Source organism: Dermacentor andersoni, chromosome 1 (assembly GCF_023375885.2).
Source record: "Dermacentor andersoni chromosome 1, qqDerAnde1_hic_scaffold, whole genome shotgun sequence".
Taxonomy (NCBI): domain Eukaryota; kingdom Metazoa; phylum Arthropoda; class Arachnida; order Ixodida; family Ixodidae; genus Dermacentor; species Dermacentor andersoni.
The window spans coordinates 88034649-88053022 of record NC_092814.1 but is presented as its reverse complement, the minus strand read 5'-3'; the positions used below and the strand labels follow the sequence as shown (position 1 = coordinate 88053022).

General features: G+C 41.9%; 2 protein-coding genes across 9 annotated transcripts in view; one reads left to right on the top strand and one right to left on the bottom strand.

The window, feature by feature from the left end:
* Nucleotides 1-2245: 2245 nt before the first annotated feature.
* Nucleotides 2246-7616, top strand: LOC126544088 (ATP-binding cassette sub-family B member 10, mitochondrial-like). The gene has a single exon (XM_050191290.2). It carries the CDS (start codon nucleotides 2478-2480, stop codon nucleotides 4443-4445), a length of 1968 nt encoding a protein of 655 aa, XP_050047247.1. The 5' UTR covers nucleotides 2246-2477; the 3' UTR covers nucleotides 4446-7616.
* Nucleotides 7617-8087: 471 nt separating this feature from the next.
* Nucleotides 8088-18374, bottom strand: part of LOC126544090 (oxidative stress-induced growth inhibitor 2-like) — a 215669-nt gene continuing 205382 nt past the window's right edge. For all 8 annotated transcript variants that reach the window (XM_055061708.2, XM_055061707.1, XM_055061709.2 and 5 more), the window contains one exon: nucleotides 8088-14343. In XM_055061708.2, coding sequence (XP_054917683.1) covers nucleotides 13345-14343 — 999 coding nt within the window. In that variant the 3' untranslated portion in view covers nucleotides 8088-13344. The remainder of the gene's footprint in view (nucleotides 14344-18374) is intronic.

The following is an 18374-nucleotide window of genomic DNA, read 5'->3' as shown; positions in this document are numbered from 1 at the left end:
GTCCTCATCACCAGTGAAAATAGAAGTAGTTACACCAGCCCATTTCTCTAATGGTAAGCGACTCAAAAGGCTTTCTCTATCACAAAGAAGAGACAGACATTTCAGTTGCAAAATCCACAGTGATGAGAAGATGTCATGGCACAGTTCGTTGAGCAATTTTGGAAAACATGGCAGAAAGAGCACCTACTGAGCCGCCATTCTGCACACCATGCAAGTGTTCAAGCTCAAGCTTCGAACAATCTAAGTGATGGAGCTTGTGCTTGTTTATCAAGATTAAGCATCATGACTACTATTGAACACTGCGCAGATCGCAGAGGTACATTGAGGACATGATCAGAACATAAAATCTGTTGAATTAAGCTTTCAAACAACTCAGTAACACACAAACCTGTCCAACATTTTCTTTAATTGAGCTTTTATAGACTCAGCAGACTCAAACTACACGCCTTTCCCCTGAAAGGGCAGAGGATAGTGAATAGTTTTGCTGCTTCTTACGCAAGCATAACCATCAGCTCTAAGAAAACTAAGAACAGGGACAGCGTACGCCATGAACTCTCTCACAGTACTATGGTTGATTTACTTGAAAATTTGTTCTCGCAATGGCCATGATCATATTTCGTATCCTCTCCCCTTCAAGAATGACAGAATATCTGATTGAATTAAAGAATTACCATACTTAAGAACAGCAAGTCTGCGGAACTAATTGCACAAAAGGTGTCATGGATGCTACTCAAGCTACAAAAAGCCTGCCTAAAAGTGTACCTGAAATCAGTGTAGAGAACATGCAGATGGAATGAGCCACTGCTTTTTACTAAAACAAGACTTTAGCTTCTTCGTCCAGCTTTTCTAAAACTTATGTTTTGGCTGCCCCATTATAAGCCTTACGCTAACCTTGAATCAAAAGGATATCAGCACCATACAGTCAAAATGAGGACAAGCAGAGCTCTACAATTATTGTTATTACATGCCGATGAAAAGAACTTAATTTAGGACCACTTCCACAACTGGGAAAGCTACATGCTTGAATATGAAGGTACAGACGCCAGCTCTATCCAATACACAGATGTTGAGCAGGCGTTGGGCAGTCATGGCAGCTGCTGGCCCCATCCTACTCTCCAAGATAAGTATTCTCCACTGATGTATGAGCAGAGTGGCTGAGAGGCACAATCCTGGACTGCCAATCTGTTGACTGTGAGTTAATGTCCTTCCAGCAGAATGAGAACATTTCGTTCTTTGTAGTTTCCTTGCAAAGGATTTTGGGATAATAGTGATGGGCAGGCGGAGGCACCACTAAAGATCAAAACAAGCAGGGGAGTTCTATATCTCCTTGCATTAGAGAAATAAACTGCACCGCAAGCTACAGAACTGCTGACACCGTAGTTGCAGCAATGAAGGCACGAAATCAGAAAATAATTTTTAGCACTTCCTTCAAAACTTAGATGAATAAGTGTCGAACAGGTGCCAATGTTGGATGACAATACACTTACAAAGAGAGGTCGGTAAGATCGGCACTTCGTTAGATCAAAATTTAGCTAAATTGAAATTCAACCTTTTCGCTAAGTACTGTCGCCAACCGATTCTTTTTTACTCGGAAGGGGCGTAACGATTCAACTTGAGTCCGTTTCCCCATTCCCCCTTCGTGCTATGAACTTGCCTAATAAAGTTTTTTTTTTTTCGTTACATTATATTTGCAGTAAAATCGTCCGATAGGTTTCACATTATTTCTCTATGAATTTGTCGTTGTCTTCAGCGTGTCGAGGGCAGCTTCTCTGAACTTCAATCATGGAGAGCAACCTCTGTGTGGTATCCTGAAACGAGCGGCGAAGTCCTTTATGTCGCGCCGATCGAGATCGCTTGCACAATGCTAACTGGCCTTGCTCACAGGCGAGAGGGTGTTGCATTTAGTCAAAGCGTTTAGTACTACCGCCTCTACCGGTACTCACGCTCGTCATTTTTAACACACGGCAGGGAGCATTGGTCTTCGAAACAGGGTACACAACCAGCAGCTCGCACAAAATCAGAATCGAAACGCGCGGATTTGGCGCGATTGGTGCTAATGTTGATGGGAGGAATTTGGGAGGAAAGCCCATTTTCTTACTCCATACAATCCTCGGCCCAAACGTGTAGAGAAGTGTAGAATAATAGGTAGCGTCGAAAACACGCTAGCGTCTAAATCAGTGAACACCTATATGTCGTACAATGGTCGCACAAAATTTTCTCACGTGACCGGATCCTAGGTGCACATACGAGACATCTGCGGCGTCTGCGGCAGGCGGTGCACTCGGTTATAGCTTGGTGATACTAGGTGCTCTTCGTGAACTTATTATGTTGTTACCAAGTGTTTGCACCCTGCAGCGTGTTTCTGTGCAAGTTCAGGATGCGTAGAACTGTTGAGAAACGAGCTCGACAGCTGATTCCTACTGGGTGCTTCAAATACTGTTGATAACATCAGATAACCTTCGCAGGACGAACTCGCCATGCACGCTTTCATAGTTAGTACAGGCTCTCAGTTATTTCGTCAAGTGAGAATCCATAAGCACCTATTGCTCAGGTCGTTCTCATCAAGGAATGGTGGCATCCTCTTGAACGGTTGTACCATCCGTCGCGTCTGCGTAGCTCCGGTGAAACCAGTTGTGTCTGTCGTACTCTGTCGAGCTTGCTCAAGCGCTCGACGCATCGACAGCGGTGAACTAAAGAGACTGTTGCGGCAAGCAAAACCCGAACGATTTCGCCTCGGTGCTGCTATTTTGTTGCTTTTTGTATCCAGCTCTGTTATGATCGCCTTTCCATTTTGCATCGGCAAAGTGATCGACGTGATCTACACTGCGTCTAACAACGACGAACTTCGCGCCAACCTCAACTGGATTTGCAAGGTTCTGACTGGCGCTGTTGTGATCGGTGGTCTTGCAAACTTTGGTCGAGTGTACCTTATGAACAGTTCAGCACAGCGAATAATCAACTCTCTCCGCAAGCAAGCTCACGCCTCGCTGATGCAGCAGGAGATAGCCTTTTTTGACCAAAACCGCACGGGTGATCTCATCACCAGACTTTCAAGCGACACTGCGCTGGTTGGGATGTCCTTAACACAAAACATATCAGATGGCCTGCGCTCTGCTGTTGCAGTGTTTGGTGGTGTGGGTATGATGTTGTACACATCGCCACAGTTGTCACTAGTTGGCCTGAGCGTTGTACCACCGGTTGCCATTATTTCCTTCGCGTTTGCTGGTAGACTGAGGCAAGTCGCAGCAGACGTACAGACGCAGCTTGCCCAGTCTAGTGCCATTGCAGAGGAACAGCTGTCACACATCAGAACTGTGCGCGCGTTTACTAAAGAAAGTTTCGAGATCAACAGGTATGCTGAAGGGCTTTCTAGGCTCTTGGACAAGGTTAACACTGAAACGTGGTTGCGGGCAGTCTTTTTTGGCTGCACTGGTGCCACAGGAAATATGATTGTATTGGCTGTCCTCTATTATGGGGGTATTCTCATGTCTGATGGTAGACTTACTGTAGGAAACCTGTCTTCATTTTTGCTGTATGCAGCTTATGTTGGTGTGTCCATCGGTAGTCTTGGAGGCTTCTTCACTGAAGCAACCAAAGCTCTGGGTGCTTCAAAAAAAGTATGGGAAATTGCTGATCGTGTTCCGGCTCTGCCAAACTCTGGTGGGCTGGCGCTTTCCAATCTCCAAGGGCACATAGAGTTTTGCAATGTTACATTTGCCTACCCCTCCAGGCCAGACATTGACGTTCTTAAAAAGCTAAACCTTGCAGTGCCTGCAGGATCTGTGTTGGCAATTGTAGGCCCTAGCGGGCAGGGAAAATCAACACTGGCCTCTTTACTCCTTCGGCTTTATGACCCATCTTCAGGTACTGTCATGCTGGATGGAATTGATATTAGGGACCTGGAGCCCCACTTTCTGAGAGTGAACGTGGGAATTGTTAGCCAGGAACCAACACTTTTTGCTACATCAATTTTCGAGAATATCCTTTACGGTGCAAAGAGTATGGAGAAAAGTTCAAAAGACGATGTAATCAGGGCTGCAAGTGAGGCCAATGCACTAGAGTTCATCCAAGGCCTTCCTGATGGCTTTAATACAATGGTTGGGGAACGAGGAATCTTGTTATCTGGTGGTCAAAAGCAACGTATCGCTATTGCTCGAGCTATTCTTAGGGACCCCACTGTGTTGATCTTGGATGAAGCAACTAGCTCATTGGATGCTGTTAGCGAGCGAGCAGTGCAAGAGGCCTTGAAAAAGCTTATGGTTGGGCGCACTGTGCTCACTATTGCTCACAGGCTATCTACAATTCGCAGGGCAGATAAAATTGCAGTGTTGAAGGCAGGTACTGTTGTTGAGTTTGGAACTTATGAGCAGCTGATGAGCATTACTGATGGGCTGTTTCGGAGGCTTGTGGAACATCAGCTACAAGATGAGAGAGCAGCTGAATGAATGTTAACATTCATGGTGTTTAATTGCTGTGATATTACTGGAATGAAGTACAAGAATACAACGCACTGAATTATTCTGGCTGCAATGCACATGCTAGTGAAACTTGACAGGCATGCATTGGATGCTTCTAGTTCTCAGTGCTCATTCTTGTGGGCCGATCATACGAGCATATGTTATGCACAATGCAAGATTGTGTTAATGCCAAAAAATGGGCCATTTAAAACAGCTTGGCTGCTTTGATAATATTTACTCTACCATGAAGAATGCTGAATTACAAGAACTTGTTTCTAGCAGCACTATAGCAATCCAATAAAGCTATTTTACATGCCGGAGTACTTGCATTGATTCTATAATTGTCAAGCCATGGTTTGCAGATGAGCACGGTATGTAATAAGATGGGTCATCAATAGAGGATATGAGGTGCTGAAGCATGGCATGCTTATCATAGCTACGTTATTGTACATTTATCAGAGGAAATGAATAGCGTAGAAAAGCTGATCATTGCATACAGCCGTTAAATGCATAGGCACATATCTGCGATTAATTTCAGAGCTGGCAAGCGTTCCAGTTCATATACAGTATACGGTAGGGATCTCAAATATGTGGCTCATGGAGCCCTTGCGTTCCCCTCGGACAGCTCACGCTTGCTACCAGAAACCTTGACTTCGTGGGGACACTAAACAGCCATGCTAAATAGCTCTAGACTGGTAAAGCATTATTTTAGAACTCTTATCTGCATTTATTGGTGAAAAAGTTTGATTGCTAGTGGAGAATATAGAGGTGAAACTTCCCTTTGTTGAATTTCCCATCCAAATTACAGCAGTGGTACATCAGACTAATGAGATGGATTTCAACGTATTTGCGCATTTCTGTACAGAAAAATGTTCTTTGAACTTTCTAGGTCAAGCCTGGCTTTTCCAGAATACTATGAAAGCCTTCTTTACTGAAAAAATGGGTAACTAATATGAACCAGACTGCTGGTGTTCCACAGTCCAAAAAGCAAGAGCTGCTAAAGTTCTCGAATGTGGTTAAGCTTGGTTAGTTCACCACCATCAATAATTTTGTGTGCTAGCAGCAGCATTGTTCTGGGGATACCTTGGTATTTTAGTGCTACACCTGACACCAATGGCTTCCACACCACTTAAGGTCAAGGGGGAGGCAGCAATGAAGTGTAACTGTGTTAGACAATGAAAAAAGGTAAAACCACAGTATCTAATCCAGTTGTCAAGGTACCACCTTGTTCACTTTGGGTTCACTATTGATGTGTGCCATTGCCTATGTAAAAACAATTGGAAGAGTTGGAAAGGATGTGCGACATCTGTCATCGTCCATGTTGCCCAATGCACTGCCTCGTGCACACCCTTGATGGTTTCCCAAAAGCATTTAGGTGCCCTGTGAATTAACTGGGCTGAGTATGCATCTAGATAAAATGCTGGGAACATCACTGTCAGTAGCAACACATCTCTAAAATATGTCAGGTGCGCAAAGTATACGAGGACATAATGGCTCTGCGAATGGCAATGTTTCCGATATTTGTTCCAAATTTTTTGCATTCCTTTACTGCTCTTTTCTAAGACTGTTGAGTACAACCATCTCCTTTCTTAATTACCGACTGAATTCGTCTCGGATCAGATAGTGCATGTGTTGATATTGGGTAGTGCTTCCACAATGGCAATTTTTAGAGAGCTTTTACCATTGCGTGGCTGTTAGCCTTTCTCTCAGTGACACCTCCCCATGGGAGGTGGAACTATGACTAGGATGCCACATTGGAGACTAGGACACCACATTGAGGGTGATGTGGCCACAGAAGTTCACAGCCAGCCACTCTTGGGTCACGCAAGCAAATCTATTACATTGGAGTGGCGCCTAATGAAACTGTTCACATAAAGCTTGGCTGTTGATTTTGCCACTTGAAGGTGCACCATAATGGCCATAATTTGCTGTTAAGGGTTGTCACTCATTATGGCCTCCACCTGCTGGAGCAACTGAACAGTCTAAATGGCGTCTGACCACTGGCAGCACTTATTTGTCTTTGTTTCGGAAGACAATTGGCCATAATCTGTTGTCTCACCCTGAAAAGAAAAGATTTGGCAACATTTAAGGAGGTGATCTCCAAGTCACTGTGGCTGGTATGTAAGGTGACCACAGGACAGTATATGGCTTCATCTCCTGTGCCATAGTGGAAGCTGATACTCTGGAAGAAGTGTGCTAGATAAGTGACAGAGGGATTAGTGAATACAGAGTTAAGCACCTAGAAAGGACGAGAATGTTAATGTCTATGGCGATTCGAAGCCACATCCTCAAATACGTTGAGCACCCAGTTTAGCCTCAATATAACGAGGGACACAGTTGAATGCCTCCACAACAAAATGACCTGTATAATGAAGTATCCTGTATGTCCTGGTTGAAATCCTACTTTTCCTATATGTCTTTGCTACTATATGCATTGTGAATGCCTTTAAAGTGATCACCACTACAACATATCTACCTCTACGATGAAGAAATTTGGGCATCCCCAATGGCTGAATTGTTGCTTTGCAACGAATGCACGTAGCAGTGCCACTACTGCCTTTCGTACTTGCCACTGAGCTGCGAAGGGCATACAAAGTCGCACTTGACACCACAACAAAGACCTCACGGGAGGGTGTGGAATCCACAGTGGATAATAGAAATTCCTTCCCCTTTCTCATACTCCGACAAAATGATGATCTGCTCAGAACAGCATACCAGCGACACTGTCAAAGCCATCACGGATGGGAAGAAGGTAAACGTCTATGCATACAGTAGTGATAAGTCTTTTTTTTTTCTGGTCCAGGTATGGAAGAGAGACAAGGAAGACAGGGACAACAACCTTGTCACTGTCCCTGTATTCCTTCTCCCTGTTCTGTACTTAGCGCAACAACCAACTAGCCCCATTCATCACCTTGTTGAGCAGCAGTGATGATAAGCCCAATAATTTTGACAAGGGAGGCGATAGCGGCATTCGAAGCTCTGCAGCATTACCTTGTGCCACTATCAGGTTACATCGTGGTTCACGCCATAAACTTCTGTGCCATAATGTCTGCTGAAGTTTTACATTCCATTGGATGAAGCGTGCAGATGAAAATTGGCAGCTTCATTCACTAATGTACCTGTCGAATCCATGTTGAATAAAGGTTTTTTTTTTCTGAATGTGCTTGGGTAGTTCTATTGCAAGCACTATGGTGAACAATCTTTGCAACTAAGTGACCTGTATAAAAAAAGATTCTGGAGGTCCCAAGTGCTCCATTGTAAAGATATTTTTGCATATAACAAATTAAATTGAATGTTTCCTGTAGAGACCAGCAAATAGTGAATATATATGCTTGTAACAAATATTGGATATAACAGGTATTTTCGTGTCGGATCTTACTTCGTTGCAACAAGGTTCGACTGAATTGAAGGCACAGTTGCACTGCTGATTCAGTTCTTGCAAGTTTGCAAAATAACTACTGGTGCAGAAGCATTAACGAGAAGCGGGGAAGAGCGGGATTATGCAGACTTTCCATTTGCACCACATTCATGACTGATAAGTCACGGCAGTGCCCTTTGAGGCGTCAAGGGAGGAGCCATGCATTTGTGAGAAAATGCATCATGCTCCTAATTTTCCTTACAGAGCATTGATTACAGTCTCTGACAGTCTTTATTCATGTGGGATGCAAGGTTTAACATGCAACATCTTGGCAGTTTCAAGATTTATTATCCACTCTTCAATCACTTTGCACTATTGGCATACACTGAGAACATTTTATCAGAATGTATTTAAGAGAAAATTTATCACAATGTTTAGGCAACATTTGTGATACCCTGGCCAATACCATTATGCTCTGCTCAGTGGAATAAGAAAGCACATGCTCTTCATTCAAGCACATGTGCAGTACTGCACATCATCGGGCACTAATGTATGCAAAACATATGTATAGAGAAAACTGTGACATAGAATGGTGTAATGTAAATAATCCATAAACTTCTGTAGGCAAAGCAGCTCCTGCTGCTTCTGTTTAGACAGCACCCTTAGGTATACTGTCTTAGGTAAATCCTCCAATTGTGGGTTTTATTATCGAAACAATCTATACAAGCAACATGCCACATTGTGTGCTTTAGGAGCTAAACTTACTGGAATTTGTACCCATTTCGAGAAGGGTGTGCTTTCTGCAGTAGCTCCCTCCCTGTAAAACCAAAAACTGGTTTGATTGTTACTACTACAGGTTGATCTGGCAGTTACAGAAATATAGCAAACCACCTTAGCTACGTCTGTTAGAAGGACTAAAACCTGAGCCTTCTGAAGCATCAGGCAAGCTTGATAAATGTCTGAATTTATTTTTCTTTTGCACAATTTAATACTAATGCACACAAACATCATATATACTGGATTCACCTCTAAATGATGTTGGAGCAGAATAAAACAAATGTCCTTATGGTTGCAAAATAATTTGTTAGGTTACTCTTATCAATCAGCCTAGTACCGATATTTATAATCACACTACAACGCAAACAAGCACAATTTGCATGAAGTTACTAATTTTTCAACTGTTGGCCTTTTTATGGTAACCATGGCCAGTGTTGCACATGAACGGAATCTCAAGCCTGCGATGCCTCGTGCAACAGTCATAAATACATATTTTCACACTTCCGTGATCGGAGGAAGCAGTGCTGTTACTGGCTTTGCTGTAGGCAATACAATACCCCTAGAAATGAATGCCTGTAGGTGTGTGTTAGTAGTACTTTAGGGCTTTGTTGTTATGCAATTGACACGAAAATTATACACCTACACATATTCTGGTAACATTTCTATAATGCAGCCATCAAACACTGTTTCCCAAAATATGGTCAGGTGTTACACCACAAGCACAGTATGAAGCCACATTGCATGAACCACAGCTACATAGGTAACCACAGATACCCACTGGACAAGTAGTGGACATTCACCAATATTCCTTTTTCAACCGCGCAAAGGTCCTTGTCCTTTGCGCTGTTGAAAAAAAAATTTTGCACCAACTTGCCCGAGCTTCAACAGTGTCACCAATATGCTGAGGGTATCATTGAATTTCTGCTTAACATCTGTCGAACATTCAAATTGGATATTTCATTTTGGAAAAACAAAGGCATACCTTTTTTTTTGCAATTGAGTTTAGTTGGCATTCCACAGGATAAATACAGATATCAGACATTTGGCACTCAAGTGCTGTAATTTTGCTGAAGCATCTCGTGCATCCAGTCAACCAGTTGAGAGCACCTTCACACACCCATATGTCAGCACATACTAGCACCATTGTCTCAAAACAAATGAGTGAAGATTTAATAGTGAATTTCGTCAGTCGTAAGAAAAGAAACAGTCAATGTGGTTGAGTGTATGAGACTATAAAGTTGTCTTGTTTCAGAACATTCATGCTATTTATGTTACAATCCTTATTAGATATTTTTAGTTGAATGTGACACTGTTTTTGCGACATCTACCTCAATGGCTGAGTAGACAGCAAAACTTGTGTGTGTCAAAGTAGGAGACAGAAGTATGCTACTGACATGTTATGTTTCATTTGCAAATTACATGGACGAAACAGTGGTGCAGCTTATATTTAAATATACAAGAACAAATACTTAAATAGGCATTTATTTATGTATGTCACATATCCATCAGACACCTAGCATGGCTATCTATTAATGGATATTCGTTGTACATACTATGTATGCCTTGTTCTATAAATAAATTTAGATTCTTGCTGGATGTTCCATGGATTTCTGTGGTTACTTGTTCATGCCGACATTCGCACACAACACTCCAACATGGCAAAAAACGAAGTGCGAGCTTTTTGAGAAAAGGCGAAAATGCAAAACAAAACACTTCTTGTAGTGTACTACCTACAGAGGCCCAACGTAATAAAAGCTGCGATGAAAAAAAAAATTCCTTTGTTGAGTTACACTTTCTTGAACATTGCATATTATTTTTTTCTTCAATTGCAAAAGCAATTTTGCTGTGCAGTCTCGATTTGAGAAATTTTCACACTCTGATTATGCACATCAGACACCTCTGAGTGTCATCTGAAGGAAGACGAGGACAACAAATTAGCAGATTAATATCTGCTGCTGTATGCCATCTGTTAACCTGGCGTATTGTCAGCACTCATGCTCAGCGTACTGCATTTGGAACCATGAGGATACTCAGGAACATGCAAACAGGAACAGCTGCAGGCATCTGTGCACTCATGGCAGCTGCGTCTAGTCAACCTGTGTAGCTGATGCAATAGCGATTCCACTCCCACAACATAGGACACACTTTTGCACACAATTCCCATAAAATGGCATGAGTATACATTATTTTATCGGTGCTAAAAGAAAGATAAAAGAAGAAAGAAATGCAGAAAGACTGCCTCTTGAGATCTGTGGGCTTACCAGCAACCCTACCAGGTTATGTAATATATTGATAAGCCCACCAAGCCCAAGTGTGCTAAGTTGGGCTAAGTTACCAGTGTCTCAACGAAATAAAGGGGGAATGGGGGGGGGGTATTTGTTAGAATAAAAAGGAAAGAAAACTTTCCTATCCGTCATAAATTATAACTGGTTGCAACTTCTTTTTGAGACACAAAATAAGTTAACTTCATACCTACAATAGTTTATTTCTGTCGAGTGGCGATTAGTGCAGTAACTACGGTGTTACACACGCTAAACAAATGCATGAATCATGCTGTTGTGTACAGTATGTTTTCACGAGCGAAATTCTGTGTTGCACCACAAAAATTGGCGGAAAAATTTTTGCACGATGGTAACTGCTTTGGTTATATAAACTTTGCAGCTCAAGTGCACATGCCTATCCTATAAATATCAAGTAGTGCACTCGTGACTACACAAAATGACAGCGTGAGCATTTTAGCCATGTCTGAAATTCATTGCCTGCATTTCTATTGGAGCTCATTCAGAACATGGACTGCAGGAGCGCTAAGACACTGGAGCACTGATTTAATGAAGTTCACGATTGAACGACATTCTCAGCTGCAGCTGCAAGTACAACTAAGTTGAATCTATGTTCAAATGTATTCAATTCAGCCTTTTAGCTCAAATAAATGTCTATATCTGCACAGTTTTATACAGATAATATAAGGGTAGTTCCTTAAAAAAGAAACATAAAATGGTTTCAGGTGTAAATGAGCTCTACATGAACCTACATTCATTACTACATTGTTTGCGTCACAGCTGTGGACAATCAGGACCTGAAATGAATCTATGTTCAAATGTATTCAATTCAGCCTTTTAGCTCAAATAAATGTCTTTATCTGCAGTTTTATACAGATAATATAAGGGTAGTTCCTTAAAAAAAGAAAGTTATAAAATGGTTTCAGGTGTAAACGAGCTCTACATGAACCTACATTCATTACTACATTGTTTGCGTTACAGCTGTGGACAATCAGGACCTGAAAATATTTTCCTCTGCATAGTGATGCCTGTGCAGCACGTCACCCCCATTGCTGCCACTTAAAAGTCAAAGGCAGTACAACTGAATGGTACACATTTCCTAACAGACTCAAGCACTCTAAAAATTATGCTATAAGTTCATATCACAGTTTTCCTTGAAGCTATGCAGTTCTTTAACACTGCTTATTAGCTTAAAGGTACAGAAATTTGACCAGGAAAGTGTTACAGCAATGTACAAGTGATCTTACAATTGTCATAATGTAGTGCAACTATATCCTATATCTTGAGCAGATCAGACAAACTCTAAAGGCCAGAAGCTTGAGAGCAATTACAATCCTCAATAAAGCTATTCAATGTAGCTTCTATGTAAATGGCAAATCCTTTTCTTTCTGCAGAGAACGAATTCGATTTACAAGTACAAAGCACCCATAGGGAATGATAGACTTCATATAATTATATGTATATAATTCTCAACATGACTCACTGCACAAATATGCATGCATGTACACACACACATGCATGCACATACACACACACAAAAGAAGCTGCTCAACCTGCCAGTGGCAGCTCCACAAGCACTGATACTTATACATGCACACTTATATTCATTCAGCATTTCTTGTGAAACTACAATAAAAAATGAGCACTGGTTTATAAGTGGCACTGTTAGCAGATTGCCTCCTGCATGCATTCATGCAACACATATATGTAGGTGCAGAATTTGCAGCATTACCTATGACAAATGTACATGATCTTGTAGTGAACAATGAAAATGCGCAGTGCAGCTATATGTTGCACAACTACAAGACCAGTCATGTAACCAAGAATGCACATTCATAAACACCTTCCAAAAAAAGATGTTTTTAGAGTTTAGGAAATTTCAACGTGTATCTGTATATAAAAACAATACGGATGAAAAATAAATAAACACAGAAATGATAACAAACAACAAACAGTGAACTGGAATAATCTTGTCTATCATGGTGGTATCACTGTCATGACCATTGCAATCCAGATTTCATCAGATCTGCATCAGAGTGCAAGCATAAACCTGAATTGACAACACAGTACTGCTACAATGACAAATGGTACATACACCTATTTCATCAAATTTCAAATATGTTTCTATATATAAAAAAAACCATCGACTGGGCTACTTAACTGAAATGGTAAGCACAAGAGTGAAAAATGAATTCACCAGTGGTCTCACACCAAACACTGCTGAAAAACAGCAGTAAACCTACCATATAGATAAAAAATACAGACTAGTTCCTGCATTGGTCAGATACCATTTTGTGCCATGACTTGGCTACAATGCCTGTCAGGGCAGAGGTTCCCCATGGTAATGGGCCCATTAACATGGTCACACACAACATGTAGTGACACGTGAGACATTTTTGCTATACAGCTCAGCTGACAGTATTTTTGTAGCTTTGGAGGCCTTGTTCCCGTACCTTCTGTTGGCCAGAGAGGCTTAGGTGCCACTCACACTCCTCCAAATGTGTGCTGTCACAGCTAGAGCACCGCCTTGGAGAAATCGTACAAAGTTGTCCCCAACAAGAGGCCCAAGAGCATAGATGCCTTTGAGAGCTTCAGTTTCATGAGTGTGGGGGTGAATTTGAATTGGGTTAGCCCTGCAGTCTACCGGTAGCCCTGCTACCAGGCCTAGCTGTGTGCCTTCCAAAGGCAGAAAGTCAAGGTTTGGGTGGGATCCAATGAGCACCAATACATGGGAGACATCTCGAATTTCTGTGTCTGAATCTAGTTCCATGCGGCCATCACTATGGATGCAGCGTACCTGGCAATGGGCATATGCTTTGTAGCCTGGGTAATGCTCAGCTGAGGACATCATCTGGTGTACCTTATGGTACTCTGGATACATAGATCGTGGCAGCTGGTTAAACACAAGATCAGGATCATCCACCCTTTTGCGGAACACATGACAAACATCTACACCATGGAAACGTGCTGCGATCACAGCATCTGCAGCTGACAGCCCACTTCCTACAACAGCCAATTTCTTGATGGAACTCTTGGTGTCACGCAGCAGAACTTCTAGCTGTCCCAAATCATGGGACACAAAAGGCAGGTCCTCTCCTGGAATGCCAAGCCGCCTTGGTGCATCGTAATGGCCAGCTGCTAGCACAACATGTGGTGTGACATAGCAGAAAGAGGTCCCAGTCTGTTTGTCTACACCTTTAACTTCCCACAAGTGGCCCCCTTCCGGGTCATCCTCGGAGTTGCAAGGCCGCACAGACTGCACAGAGGCAAAGTTCCGAAAGTAACGCTGCAGATGCTTGAGGTTGACATAGTCCCGGTAGTACTGGGCCACTCGCTGCACTGACACACGGTTTTGGCAGTTGGGGGAGCCTTGCGGCGACTGTGGCTTTGATGAGTCCCACTCCTTGAAAGTCAGGTCTGGCAGCTCCATCCAAGAACCAAGGCTTATGGTAAGGATCCCACCATCCATCCTCTGCGTAGGAGTAAAGCCAGAACTGAATAAATATGTCATACAATAACAAATGTGTGGCAACGGCAGTACACTCAAAACAAGCTCCTGTCTCAAATACATTATGTGCAGGCTGGCTGTGGCCTCCGCTGCTGTTTGCTCAACATTCCTCAATTTTAGTATTTGTTATGAAATACTCGTAAAACTACTCATTTCCATTCAAGGTGGCACAAAACTGAAAAAAATTAAGAAAAAAAGAAACATTTCCCAGCACAAGCACAGATTATAAATCATATTTCAACCAAAAGTCTGATGCTGGAAGACAGGATTGACTCAATTCATACACTATGAAAGTATACATTCTAAACACTCATATAACCAAGATAGAGCATCTCCATTTTTGCATAGGAGACCTTTGGTGAATGATATTTTCTGCTGACAACATTATTCAATTAAATTTTGAAGGAAATAGTGATTAGGAATACTAGTGACCAAGGTGGTATTGTGAAGTGTTCAATGTTTACACCTCAGTGCAACCAAAAAATTACTGTTAAATTCAATGTCAAGAAAAATTGCATGTTGTACTTCATTTGTAGGCCAATATAAGGTTGTGTTGCGTCTGCACAGACTTGAACAGAACCAGTAATTGTAACTTTGTTACTGACGGTAACTAAATTAGTGAAGTTGTTAATACAAACGCATGCCACTACCACAGCTTCATGGACAGTGGCAGTTCCAATGGCCCAGATTCTGGATGAACTTTTGATTGAAGCATTTTTATGCCAAATATATTTATATTTTGATGCAGTTCTCGAAAAACAGCACCAAAATAATTTAATCCAAGCTGCAAGCAAATGCCTTACAAGCAGAAAAATAAGAATAAATCAAATGCATATGTAGCATCAATTTTTAATTCAGCAAGATCTCTACAAATTTCGCACAGCCACAGAATGTGGCATCACATTTTGATAATTCCAAGCAAGAGCTGCAAGCCTACTTGAACTGATTCGACTAAAATGTCAACTGGATGTGAAAGCGGGTAATCATATGGGCACAGAATCAGATGATTTTACTGCGTGGAATGATAGTTACAGCTAAACTGCCCGAGTGTTGGCCTTGGAAATCGACCTTTCTTACATGAAAGCATGTACGAATGCTATAAAAAGGCAAATGTTTTAGGCACAGCAATGCAGATGTCCACATAGGCTTAAATTACTATAACAGTATGTATCATATAAAGCATACAGGCAATGAAGCCAAGGCTTCATTGCAAGTTGGCATTTTTAGGCTTCATTGCCTGTTGGCTTTATATGGTCATGAATTAAAAAAAAATTAGAGCCCCCCTGTTTCACTTCTCATTTAATAAGAGCATATAGAATGACTGTACCAATTAAAAGAGAAGTACGGAAAGTACAATTTGAAAACATATACAATCACCTTGTACAGCAACAAGAACCATGGGCAACATTGCTGCTAAGCAGCCTTTTACTTCTCACCATAAACAGCGACAGCAAAAGTTATATTCATTCAAACTTAGCATGCTGCTTTGTAATGTTTTTTTTAGGAACACATTTCTGGTTGTGGCTCTGCAATGCTGTGCAGCACAATATGCCATAGCATTAGCGCTGCTCAGCTGCAGCCAGAAATTTAAAATATAATGAGGTACAAAAAATAGTCAGTATAAATGGCAAAGCTAGCATAACTTCCTACAAATGCTCGATTCTCTCCCCTTTTTGGGGAATATTCTGCTAGCAGTTGATTGCTGATGATGTGTGGCGTTTTATGGCACAAGGGCCAGGTATGGCCAAAGAGCGCCAAGCCAATGGTAATGAAATCAAAGTGAAGCGATAAATTACAAGCAGTGAATGTTACAAGGCTGTAAAGGGGCCTAAAAGACGGTCACTGCAAAAATGTGCAAGAGCTACATGTAATAAAACTGTGACTATGATTGTGACGTGTGCCAAGGACGCAAAAGAAGCATTGTAAAGGAATTGCATCGTGCTAAAATTGGTCATTTTGATAAAAAATTTGAAAAAGCACTACTGCCCTAACAGAGTCCTTGAAGCACAAGGACCTGAAGGCGTGTGCTGTACAAGGACTACTATCACAGCAGTATCCTCTAGAGAGAGGATGCGCTACGATACTATTGGGCTATTAACATGTAAAACCACATCATTCAAGAAAGCTAGGACAGCTTTGGTAGTAAAAAGGGGTTCCTCACCAAGAAGCATAACGGGATGGAGAGGGCGATAATATCGGTATGCTAGAGGAAAATGTTTCCTTCTTTCTCGTTCGGCTTCCTGACACTTCACGAGGACGTGGAGGATGGTGAGCCTTTCACCACATCTACCACAGGTAGGAGGTTCATTGCCAGTAAGCAGAAAATTGTGAGTACCATATGTGTGTCCTACTCTGAGTCTACAGAATAGGACATCAGTCCGTCTTGTTTTTGTAACGGTGGGCCAGAAACCTATCGTTAGCTTAATCAAATGCAGCTTATTATTTGTTTCTTTGTCCCACATGCGTTGCCAGTAGCTTTGCAGTTTCGTTCGCAAAAAAGGCTTGAGGTCTGTGGCAGGAATAGCAGTGGTGGAATTACCAGCTTGAGGTGTAATTGATGTGGCCATTTGGTCGGCCAACACATTACCTTCGATGCATCTATGACCAGGGACCCAGCATATTGTCACATGTCTACGAGACGAATAAATATTGCACACGAGAGAGTAAAGCTCAATGAGAATATTATTTCTGTGTTTACTTAAGGACAGTAGTGCTTTTACAACACTTAACGAGTCCGTGAATATGATCGCTTTCTCTAGTTTTAATTTCTTTATGTGTTTTACCGCAGACAGTACTGCTTAGGCTTCTGTGGTAAAGATGCTTGTATGGGGGTTCAGTACACCTGCTTCAGAGAAAGATGGTCCAACAGCCGCGTAAGACACACCAACATGCGATTTTGACGCATCGGTGTAGAATTTGGGACAACAGTACTTCAATTGGAGTTCATGGAAATACATTCGTTATTTCGAGCTCTGCTGCGTATTTTGTAACTCTTAGGAAAGATATATCACATTCTATCACCTGCCAATCCCAAGGCGGTAGCTGCTTCGCTGGAGGCATTAAGCGGTGTTCGAAGAGTGGAACATCCATTTCCACGCTAAGCTCCCTCACACGGAGTGAGAAAGGCTGTCTCACAGAGGGTCGATTACGGAAAAGTGCAGTACATGTCGAATCGTTAATAGTTTCACAACACGGATGTTCAGGATTAGAGTGCACTTTAAGGAAATATGTAAAGCTGGTGTAAGATCTCTGCAGATTGAGTGACCACTCATTCGATTCTACATATAAGCTTTCAATGGGGCTAGTTCTGAATGCGCCTGTGGCCAGACAGATACCCAGGTGGTGGACGGGATCCAGCATCTTTAGTGCACTCGGGGAGGCAGAGTTGTATACTATATGGCGCCATAGTCTAACCTTGATTGAATGAGGCTCTTATAAATATTCATTATACACTTCCTGTCGCTACCCCATGTTGTTTGTGACAGTATTTTGAGTAAGTTCATTGTTTTTAGACATTTAGCTTTGAGATATTTTATGTGTGGGATAAAAGTAAGCTTAGAGTCAAGTATTACACCTAGAAATTTGTGTTCTTTGTTGACAGGTATTTCTTCTCCACACAGTTCCATGCACGGATCTGGAACTAGGCCTCTCTTTCTTGTAAAGAGAACACACCAACTTTTGAGGGGGTTGACTTTAAACCCATTTTCGTCTGCCCACTTAGATATCTATCTTGTTCAATCCCTGCTGTACTTGTCTTTCGCACACTGCAAGGTTACAGGATTTAAAACCTATTTGTATATCATCTACGTAGATGGAATAAAATATGGCTGGTGGTAATGAAGCGCGGAGTGTGTTCATCTTAACTATGAAGAGTGTGCAGCTGAGCACACCTCCCTGGGGTACACCAGTTTCCTGTATAAATGGACGTGAGAGTACATTCCCGACTTTCACGCGGAAGGTACGATTTGACAGGTAACTTTCTATCATGTTTAGCA

Bases quoted from the DNA above. Each gene is read 5' to 3' on its own strand.
- LOC126544088 (XM_050191290.2), top strand. From the start codon at position 2,478: ATGCACGCTTTCATAGTTAGTACAGGCTCTCAGTTATTTCGTCAAGTG.